Source organism: Nematolebias whitei, chromosome 8 (assembly GCF_014905685.2).
Source record: "Nematolebias whitei isolate Nwh7 chromosome 8, NemWhi1, whole genome shotgun sequence".
In the NCBI taxonomy this organism is placed as follows: Eukaryota; Metazoa; Chordata; class Actinopteri; order Cyprinodontiformes; family Rivulidae; genus Nematolebias; species Nematolebias whitei.
Window position 1 is genome coordinate 46635030 of NC_056505.1, and position 11951 is coordinate 46646980.

The window sequence follows — 11951 nt, forward strand, 5'->3', positions numbered from 1 at the left end:
CAGAAACTTACACACAGCAACAACAAGATTAAATCCTAAGAAATTAACTTTTTGTTCAGTACATGTGAAAACAGATATATAATGAGATCGAAACTATTTTAAAATGATAACGGAGAAAAACTCTTAACATGGTCTATATGATATTCAGCTGCATATAGGCCTACAGTATATTCTCTCCAGCGCTTGTGGATTTCTTGTTGGTCACGCAGTTCTTGTCCATTTGATCCTCGTATCGTTGCTTGTCATGTTATAAATGGTGTCCTCACCTTCCTCACATGTTCTTAAAGCTCCCTCATGTGGCCCTTCTTTTGCGCTTCTTCCATTTTCTCACATTGGTCATTCCAATATTTCTCTGTCTTTCCTGGCTTCTCGTTAGAACTTTGCAGTCAGTCTACTGATCTCTTCTCGATTTCCTACTGCTTTTGCTTTCCTGTGTTTTTCAGTGATTCTGATGGTCTGGTCTGATATCCATTTAGCCGATCTTGTTGGCTTCTTGTATGGAATGTTCTGCTGGGCTATCTTGATGATGGTTGATTTCACATTTGCCCATAATTCTTCAGGTGGTAGGTCATCTACAACAAGGAGCTCAGATTGGTTCTTCACTTCTATGGCTTGTTCTGAAGGGATCTAGTCAACATCGAACTTTGGAGCAGCAGGTGGTCTTTGGATGTTACAGAATTTCATCTTTACTTGGGCTACAAGGAGCTGGTGATCGGTCCCACAGTCTGCCCCTGGGTACGTCTTTGCTGCTAGGATGGTGGTTCTCCATTTTTTTCTGGCATAGGATGTAATCGATCTGGTTGCGGTGTCGATCACCAGGCATCACCCATGTATACAGTCAGCGTTTGGGCTGCTTGAACCAAGTGTTTGTAATTCTTAGCTCTTGTTCTTGGCAAAATTGGACTAAGCAATCTCCAGCTTCATTTCTCTCTCCCAATCCGTAGCAACCAACAATATCTGTCTCTGTCGCTGAGCCCACCTTTGAATTAAAGTCTCATATAATATATATTATGTCCTTTCTCTGTGTCAGGTCTATTGCCCGTCGAGTCTCTGTATAAAAACGTAAAATTTTCTCTGCCTCTGATCTGCTGATCGGAGCATAGACTTGGATAACGGTGATATTGCTACCCTGGCCTCTGAATTGTGTGGCCAACACTCGATCACTGATTGGTAATCAATTTGGAGGGCCTTGGCAATCCGTTTCGACAGGATGAATCCAACACCTTGGCGGCTGATGTTTAAATTGCCAGAATAATAGAAAATATGATTTCCAGATTAGATATAGCCACTGCCTTGCCAATGCACTTCACTCACTCCGAGGATATCGATGTCCAGCCTGGTCATTTCACTTTTGACAATTTCGAGTTTGCCAGTTTTTAGTCCATTCACATTCCATGTTCCGATTTTCCTAATCCATTTCAAGCACAGAGAAATCCATTCACAAAGAGCCACATCAGAAGATAGGCGTCCATGTGGGTTTGACCTGTCCTCATTATCATTGCTGTGGCTAATTGGATAATCTCATTGCTCTTCCCCAGTAGCTGTTTGGATACCTTACGGCCGGGGGTCCCACCACTCGGTACCATGTTTGTATTAGGGCTGCAACTAACGATTATTTCAATAATCGATTCATCTGCAGATTATTTTTTTCGATTTAATCGATGAATCGGCACAAAAAAAAACTTTTTAATTGCCACCCCTTTATTCCAAAATTGAACATTTGACTGACATTGCAATTCGCACAAAAAACAGGTTGCTATTTGACTATTCTGTTAGTAAAATATTGAATAATAAAAAATAAAAGTTAGTCAAATAGCTTAAAAAAATAAATGTACAAAAAAATATATATGAATGTATGCTTTATACCTGCACAATATGTAGCTACTTTGTAAAATGTGTCCTTCAGGGAAGAGTGCAACCTGGATTAAAAGTATGGATCATTGTAACCTGGATTAAAGGTGTGGATCATTGTAAATGGTAAATGGACTGTACTTGTATAGCGCCTTTCTATCTTATTTCAAGATACTCAAAGCGCTTTACACTACAATCTGTGCCCTCGTTTACCCATTCATACAGCACTGTACATCTCTACAAACCTAATTGAACAAATCATTCTAATGAGACTAATCAGTGCTTTTAGATCGAGGGGTTCAGTGTCTTGCCCAGGGACACTTCGGCATGTGACTGCTGGTGGATTTGAACCCCCAACTCTCGCATTGGAGGACGACTGCTCTAACCATTCAGCCACAACCGCCCATTGTAGTGAAGCCTTCGTATTCAACCATTGACAGAGTCCTCATGTCAGTGACGATCATTTAAGGATGCTTTCAGTGAAGTCAGCTGCTTGTTGTGGTGTCCATGATGTCTTTCCATCATGAAGGCTGTCATTGTTTGTTGTTGTTTTCTGGAATGAGAGCGTATGTATGTATTATAGCATAATTTACAGCAACTCAAGAAACCCTTGTTTCACTTACAGTGTTAGGTTCAGGCAAAAGTAGCTAAAAGAGCAATTAAACACACACACATATATAAAATACTTAATTACACACACTATGTCGCTAAATGCTTTGAAAGACTGGTCATGACCCACATCAAAACAACCAGCAACATCAGCGATGACCATCACCAGTATGCATACTGCAAGACTCGCTCAACAGAGGATGCCATCTCCTCTGTGGTCCACACTGCTCTCACCCACCTGGAGCAGAAGGACTCCTACGTCTGTATGTTCTTTGTGGACTTCACATCTGCCTTCAACGCCATCCATCCATCCATCCATCCATTTCCTTCCGCTTATCCGGGGTTGGGTCGCGGGGGCAGCAGCTTAAGTAGGGAGCCCCAGACTTCCCTCTCCCCAGCCACTTGGGCCAGCTCCTCCGGGGGAATCCCGAGGCGTTCCCAGGCCAGCTGAGAAACATAGTCTCTCCAGCGTGTCCTGGGTCTTCCTCTGGGTCTTCTCCTGGTGGGACATGTCCGGAACACCTCACCAGGGAGGCGTCCAGGAGGCATCCTAACCAGATGCCCGAGTCACCTCAACTGGCTCCTCTCGACGTGGAGAAGCAGCGGCTCTACTCTGAGTCCCTCCCGGATGATCGAGCTTCTCACTCTATCTCTAAGGGATAAAGTGAGAAGGGATCAACACCATGATCCCCCAAACCCTCATGGACAAACTATTCACACTAGGACTAAGCCCCTCCATTTGCAACTGGGTCCTAGACTTCTTAACAAACAGACCACAGTCAATTCAATTCAGTTCAATTCAGTTTATTTATATAACGCCAAATCACAACAAAGTTGTCTCAGTGCACTTTACAGGAACATTCACATACATAAAAGCCAATTGGTAAAGTTCTCTATCTAAAGAATCCAGCAGACAAGATGAATCTTGGCTTCGTTGCAGTCTCCCATCCTGAGCAAGCACAGTGGCAACAGTGGAAAGGAAAAACTCCCTTTTAAAAGGAAGAAACCTCCAGCAGAACCAGGCTCAGGACAAGCGGCCATCTGCTTTGACCGGCTGGTTGAGAGGACAGGAAGGAGAGACAGACGAACATATAATGGTAGGTCCAGATATAGGTCCAGGTGTAAAAAAAAACACGTTAAAGATAGAAAAAATAATTACAAACACAAAACAGGTTGAGCAGAGTAAGTAAAGACAGTAGCAGAGTGAAAATTGTGGTCAGTTTGTCCTCCAGCAGTCTAAGCCTATAGCAGCATAACTAAGGGACAACTCAGAAAACCCAAGCCAACCCTAACTATAGGATTTAGCAAAAAGGAAAGTCTTAAGCCTAGTTTTAAAACTGGATAATGTGTCAGCCTCACGGACAGAGATTGGAAGTTGGTTCCACAAGAGAGGAGCCTGATAACTGAAAGATCTGCCTCCCATTCTGTTTTTGTAGATTCTAGGAACCACAAGTAAACCTGCAGTCTGAGAGCAAAGTGTTCTGTTAGGAAAATATGGAACAAGAAGATCTGTAATATAAGATGGAGCCAGGTTGTTGAGAGCTTTGTAGGTTAGAAGTAAGATTTTGAATTCTATTCTGGATTTGACAGGGAGCCAATGGAGAGAAGCTAAAACTGGAGAAATATGATCTCTCCTACCAACTCCTGTTAAGACTCTGGCAACAGCATTTTGTCTGTGAGGATCCACAACTACTTCTCCTCCACCATAACTCTCAGCACTGGCTCCCCCTAGGGCTGTGTGTTGAGCCCCCTCCTTTCACTCTGCTAACGTATGACTGTGCATCTACCCGCCCTGTGATGGACTTGCGACCCGTCCAGGGTGTACACCGCCCCTCGCACAGTGATTGCTGGACATGGGCACCAGCGACCCCCATGACCCAAAATGGAATAAGCGGGTAAAGATAATGGATGGATGGATGTGCATCTACCCATCCAGGCTGTCACATTGTAAAGTTTGCAGACAATACAGGAGAGGTTGGATGCATCACAAACAATGATGAGTCCAGCTACAAACAGGAGCTGGAACACCTGGAGAGCTGGTGCAAGGAGAATAACCTTCACATCAATGTGAAGATGATGAAAGAGATGGTCATGTACTTCAGACAGAACAAACACACCTACCCCCCACCCCTATCCCCCGAACATAGGAGGATCTGCGGTGGAAGTGGTCTCCTGCTTCAAGTACTTGGGTGTGCACCTGAATGACAACCTAAGCTGGGGTAACAACACCACCAGCCTGATCAAGAAAGATCATCAGAGACTCTACTTCCTCAAGTGGATGAGACGAGCTGGTCTGGGAAGCTCAGTCCTCACCTCCTTCTACAGGTGTGCAGTGGAGAGCATCCTGTGCTCCAGCATCAACGTGTGGCATGGAGGCTGCACAGCTGCAGAAAGAAAAGCTTTGCAGAGAGTGGTGAAGGTTGCACAGAAGTCTGTTGGAGTCAGTCTCCCCACCATCATCTATACCTCTAGATGCAGGAAGAGGGCCACCTGCATCATGAAGGATTCCACTCACCCAGCACACACTTTTTGCCCGCTCCCCTCAGAAAGGAGGTTGAGAAGCATTAAGTGTAGAACCACTAGACTGAGGAACAGCTTCTACCCTGAAGCTGTTAGACTCATGAATCTCTAACCAGAATAATCACTGTCACTGTAATGCCACTTTGATTATGTGCTGCTGACTATCCATGCTGCTGATCTCGTACTGCTGATTTATTTCATGCTGCTCTATTCATTTGCACTCATCTGCTCACACACTTATGTTCATGCTCCAGTTGTTCGGCATATTGTTTTGTACCACTAGTGCTTAGTGTATTCTTAGTTTAGCGTATTTCTTAGTTCATATCTTAGATCTTATTACTGTTATTCTTTTACAATTATTTTTTTTGTTGGATGTATGTATGATCCCTGTGTACACAATTTCTTTCCACCACATGTACCACTTATGATGTGAATGCCACTAAAGAGACCTTGAATTGTCAAAATACCAAACCAAATTCATATTCATAATTTACTTTTAAACGCTTTGTGTGATTTATAAGTGTAGCCTATTCAGCGCAGGATAATTTCTTACCTTACCAATTGTTTAGCATGCTCCGCTTCTTACGCATCCTAATCACCCTCCGCCCTCCAACTCCTGCAGGTAAGGGGCGTTTCACCTCGGGACAAATTGAGATAGCTGATTGGTCAGTTTCTGACGAGCCCACTGGATTGATTGACAGGTGGCACTGAGGAGCCGACTCATGCAAAAAAAATCATAGATTTTACTGGTCCATTTGTGTCATCATTTATTCCAAATCTATTCCAAATGTTTTCAATATTTTGGTGAATGTAAGGTTTGAGAACTAAGCTTCTGTAGTGGACTAGGCCTACGTCAAAACTACGTCTAAGGTCAAAACTCTTGACCTTTAGAACCTTGTGGGACAGGAACTGTCATTTCATGTATTTGAATACATAGATACAGGTTCACCCATCCTGAGACTTTCTTTCTTGAAGATTCAAGTGAAAAGAACACTCTCTTTTTATTATCATTACTATCTTACAAATGTTGATAATCAAAGTGTCTTAGTTCAAACCATTTTAGATGTTGCAGTGAACTAATCAATTTTATTAACTGAGTAATGATTTTTATTCTCATGTTAAAAGCTGTTGCAGAGTAATTATGCATTTTTCTGATTTCTGCTTTTGAATGAGCAAGTGTGTGCGTTTACAAGGTTACAGTCAAACGAAAAACAAGTTGTTATGTTAAAACTGTCATGTTTTAGAATCCTCTCAGACGTAAATAGAGATGTTTTGCACCTGTTTCTTAGACACGCCTAAACAGAACCCTCTCGGTCTGTGAGAACATTTCTGAGCTGTCCCATAACAATTCTCGCTGTCTCTAACCCCTTACGTCACAAAAACACACCCCTTCTGGTCGTTTCTGACCAATGAAAAATCCCAAAAAGTGAACCGGGAAAGAGTCTTTAAAATGTCAATACTTCCTGGTCTACACAGACTCACAGGGACTCACAGGTACTCACAGGGACTCACAGGTACTCACAGAGTGACTTACGACTCACGGAGTTACAGAGTTCACGGAGTTGGAGAGTTGTCAGACTTCTAGAGTTCTGGAGTTCTGATGGAGTGCTGTTGGAGTTCCTGACATGACAACAAAGCTCTTCCGAGTTCCATGGGATTATAACATTTTCCACTGAGGTGAATGTGTGTCAAACAGAGCCTCGCCACTACTTCTGACGGGCTACAGCCAATCTAAGGAGACGCTGGACCGGTAGCGTTAACGGAACACCATATCTGCTGATTATCATCAGAGAGGTAATGGGTCAAGTTTCCTACCAAGCGTACCGAGGCGAGCTGGGCTTCTGATGGAGAGTGTCGGTTCTGGTGTACATTCAATTTCCCTCAAACCCCATCCTTTACTCCCTCTAAACTTCTTTCCATCTTTAAACTTTCCTATGAAGTAGAAATTCTCCCAGATATTTAGAAATGTCTGTGTAAAATGCTCACCCACATTCATGTGGGTAAAAGATCATAGTTGTACAGTTTTCATAAATGTCTTTGGTGCAGCAACGGAAAAATCATGGCCGTATGATTTTTCCTGATTGATTGCTTATATTGTTATTTTCATAATTTGCCAAATTAATGTAAATGTTTGATGTTAAATTTGATTCTGTAAATAAATGACCGCATTCATTTTGATGGGTCAAATTTAAATGACGTCTCACTTTGCATTTCCTTAAATTCAATGCACGTTTTATTCAGTCCAGAAAAATGAGGAACTCGCGTTAAATGATGAATATATCCCAGCATCTGTTCATCTACACTTCCTAACATAACTTTATTATTAGGAAGGCTGAGAGTTACTGGATCTGAGCAAACAGTTACTGGAACGCACCCTGTCAAAATAAGAGCAGGATTCAGCTCAAATTAAGCCCTGCTGAAGTCTGAGCTTCGACTGGACCATTCCAGGTCATTTAGAGAGTCCTCTGTGTTTAGAGTCTGTCTTATTGGAAGTTAAACCTCCGTTTCATTCTCTTCTGTTCTAGATAAGCTGCTGTGTTTAGGATCATTGTTCCATTTCATCATGATCCAGTTTAGTCCAAGCTTTAGTTGTCAGACAGAAGGTCTCACAGTTGACTCTAGAATCATATGGTCTACTGGTCATTGTCCACTCAATGACTGCATGGTGCTCTGGTCCTGTAACTGCAGAAAAACCCACATCATCAGCCTTCTACCACTGCGCCTGACAGCTGATATGAGATGTTTGTGCTTATATGCTGTTTGGTTTTCTGCAAACATTTCTAAATTGGTTTCACCTGTTCCAGAAGTCTTTTGGTTTGTTTAGATAAAACTTTTTAAACCCAAGTCCTGCTGCCAAGTTCTATTGTCCTTTCAAACAAACCATACTTGTTCCACCTGTTTGTTATTCCTGTCATGACCTTTAACCTTTAACCTGGTAATTTAAGCCTGTAGAGTCTGAGATGTAGCTCATTTCTCAGGACACTACACATGTCATTGTCTTAATATTTTTGACATGACCTTTAACCCTTCCCAGATTGGATATCATCAATTGAGATCATTGCTGATGTTAATTAGATAATGACATGGTGGAATCTGTTGTTTTTTCTTTTTCTTTTTTCCAATTATGGTTGGATTCAAATGTTTTTAGATTAAAAACAAGACAGTTTCAATCTAACTTTTAGATATGCTGTTGTTTTGTATGTAAAATACCACAAAAAAGTACTTTCTTGTTCCCATGCTTGACCCAAACTGTTGAAGGATAACCTTGGTTTCGTGAAAGAAATGTTCTAGTTTGTCACCTTGTTTTGAATATATTTGGACTTGACGGTCAACAGTATAGTCCTGGTTAAAAATCTCTTCACTCTCATTCAATCTGACTGCCTGTTTGTGTTTTAGTTTATGCTCTATCCATGAAACTTTAAGATCGTATTTATTCAGTATGGGTTGTAAGATAGAACTAAATAGTTCAGCAGTCTCATATGTTTTGCTTCTATCAGATTCATTTGCCAACCGTTCTTGCAGGTGCCAGAATCGAGGAGTTTCTCTATGAAAAGTTTGACATGAAGGCTCCATCCAGGGACACCAATTCAGAGCTGCTGGGCCTGTACATGGAGGGGGCAGCACAGGAATTTGGTCCTGGGACTCCATACGGTGAGTATACATGAACATTCAAAGTCCTCTTCCTAAGGGTCAGAGAGTTAAAAATACAACTTTAGATCTTGAGCTGACATCAATAAACAGACTTACTGACAAAAATGTTAAGAGGTCAGAAGAAATGGCCCAACTTGATCATAATTTGGTCCACATGCACTCCAAAGATGGGTCTGTAAATGACACGCTGCGAGTGGATGGACTGGAATATGCATACAGTAAACACAGATAGATTTTAGATATAGTTTAGTGAGGAGTGGTGGCGCAGAGGTTAGAGAAGGTGGGCCTGTGATTGGAAGGTTGCCGGTTTGACTCTCCGGAGAGACAATATCAAAATGTGGATAGGAAAGGTGAAGAACCCACATCTACATTTGCCCCACTCTGGGCCCTTGAGCAAGGCTCTTAACTCTCACCGTCTGCTCCCTTGGGCTTCCTAGATGGCAGCTCTCTGCTCCACACAGAGGGCTGTGGTAGCTCAGTGGTCTGTGGTTGTGTCAGGAAGGACATCCAGTGTAAAAACAATTAAAGCCCCCAGTATACTGCCGCGTACGTCCGTTCACGTGTACGTACGCGTGTACTGTACACAGAGGGTTCAGACTTCGTACTCCAGCGTCCACCCTGAGCAGCTGCAGAGCAGCTTCACAGACGAGGGGCGCTTACCTTTGGGACAAATTCAGGTCACCGATTGGTCATTTGCTGACACGCCTATTGGATTGATTGACAGGTCAGGAATAAAAAAAACGAGCGCTGGCAGCAGCAGCGGTGTTCTGTGTTTATACTAAAAAGATCTAAAAAAACAAAAAAAAAGCAGGGAGCGCTGGCTCTACAGCCCACACATCAGACCAGCCCACCAGGAAATCTCCAGACCCTCCCGCAGCCACGCTGGACCCGAGTTTAATTTGCTCGTGACAAATTCCTTCATTTCTCACCATTTCAGTCATGGCATCAATGGAGGAGGAAGAGATCACTGCCTCTTGGCAAAAAAACAAAAGAAAAGGCCAGATCAGAGATGAAGAAGAGGAATTTAATACATTGGTGTCGCATACAAAACAGTCCGTCGCCGGGCAGTTTATTGTGCGACACCGCATACTCGTATGCGGTCGTAAAAATTTGAGCTTTGCACGGACATGCCCTGGGGGGTACGCTCGTACCTCTGTGTACGTACGCTCGTACCTCTGCGTACGTACGTGCGTACCTCTGCGTATGGACGTACGCGGCAGTATACTGGGAGCTTAAGTCTTCATGCGACTTAGTTTGCTTTGGTGACTCATGAAGAAGGGAGCAGCTAAAAGAAGGAGAAAATAAACTTGTTTTAGAAATTACCCTGGACAGGTCTCCAGTCCATCACCAGGACACATGGAGACAAACGAGACAAACAGCCATTCACTCTCACTCACACCTAGGGACAATTTAGAGTTGCCAGTCAGTCTAACGTGCATGTTTTTGGTCTGTGGGATGGAACTGGAGTACCAGGAGAAAATCCACGCAACACGGAGAGAACAGGCAAACTGCACCCAGAAAGATCCCCAGCTGAGATTTGAACCTGCAACAGCTCTACAACTGAGCCACCGTGCTGCTTAAATACTCCTGCATATTAGAGATTATTGTCATCTATCATCTTTGTAAATATTATATTAAGAAAATTTAGACAGTGCAACGTCTTAGCCCCTCAGCTCTTTTATCATGCTGCAAATGATAAATGATTTATGAAATCGTTTAAAACAGAGCTTTCTAAGTAGCCTACTAATGTAACACAGAACATGCGCTTCAAACACTCTCCTATTATCAAAAGCATCTACTAAAGGTTTTCCATAAACCCAAAATTCACACATTTTCCCCTCAAATTTTCTGCTTCCTCTCTCTTTTGTCTTTGTGATTTTATTTATTTATCTTTCAGGAGTTGCAAGTCAAATGTACAAAGAATCAAACTTCGGTTTTTAATGTCTGTGGTGTAAGTCACCCTAAAGCAGAATAATTCAACTATCATCGAAGATTTGTCTTGAATGAGTCAACATTCGAGCTATAATATTTTGCATTGCATTATTAGCGTAGTTTGGTGGTCGTGTAGCAGCCACATGAGTTGCATTTTTGTATTCTCTCTTGCTGAGCCTAGCAGATGATATATGTGAGGAATAAAGGCACATATTTAGTCATTAGTAACTTCACAGAGCTGGGTGTCACAGCAAAGATTAAAGATTTTAAATATTCACACCTTCACTGTGACTTTAGCTTCAGCTGTGTGTTTCATTAGGAGAGTAATTTTACATAATGTTGCAAAGACTGTTGTTTTGTGACTGACAGCACATTATATTAGTGACTACTGTGGATCAAATCAGAACAGAGCATCTCACCACACTATAAATGGTTAATGGACTGTACTTGTGTGGAGCCTTTCTAGCTAACCAGGCTACTGAAAGTGTTTTACAGCCCAGTTTGTTCCCTCATCCACCCTCACATGAATACATCATCACTCCATCTGTAAAAAGATCATCTGAATCAATTATTCTATAGCAGGGGTCACCAACGCGGTGCCCGCGGACACCTGGTAGCCCGCAAGGACCACATGAGTTGCCCATGGGGCTTGTTCGAAAAATAGCACTCATGATAAAGGAGCACCGCCTAAAAATCGTCATTAATTATATTTTTTAATTTAAGAAATAACATTTGCAAGGAAGGCCTTGCATTTATTTGAAATGAAAATGATTAATACAAATTTTAAAAATAGTTTTATGTATACAGTTTAGCAATCTTGTCGGGGGTCAAAGTTCACAATCATGCATAGACCACTCCCATTGTTGCAGCGGTGCAGCTACAAGCTAGTGTTACCTCCAAGAGGTTAACGTGGCAGAAAAACATAAGAAAACATTTGTTCACAGTGACTGGAGGAAGAGGTCTTTTTACAGTTGTGAAAGACAAGTGTGTCTGTGTCTCATTAGTGGGCTGTGGCGACAGCAAAACAACGGGGAGCGACACTTCACCAGCTAACATGTTAGCTTCAGTGCAAACTACCCCCCTGGTGACTCACAACAGACAGAAGAAAGTCAGAGTTAAAGGCAGCTTGCCGGCCCTCTCCCTCGTGGCACCAGAGGAGGGGGCGTGCCAAAGAGACCATCTTAGCACCAACATAACTGGTTTGTTCCACTTTGGAGTAAGCTGTTGGGGGAAGAATCAGTTTTGTGTTGTGTGTTTCCTTTACTGATGAAGCCTTCCGGATCGAAGGTGAAACATCACAAAAAAAATCTAAAAAAGTTAAATCTGGTCCTCTGGACATTCAAAAAAAACAAAACAAAGCAAATCAACAAAAAAATGTAGAAACGTTT

General features: G+C 42.4%; 1 protein-coding gene across 1 annotated transcript in view; it reads left to right on the forward strand.

Moving 5' to 3' along the window:
• Positions 1 to 11951, forward strand: part of LOC119413708 (endophilin-B2) — a 138050-nt gene that overhangs the window by 23591 nt on the left and 102508 nt on the right. The window contains exon 3 of the mRNA XM_037680763.1: positions 8503 to 8631. Coding sequence (XP_037536691.1) covers positions 8503 to 8631 — 129 coding nt within the window. The remainder of the gene's footprint in view (positions 1 to 8502; positions 8632 to 11951) is intronic.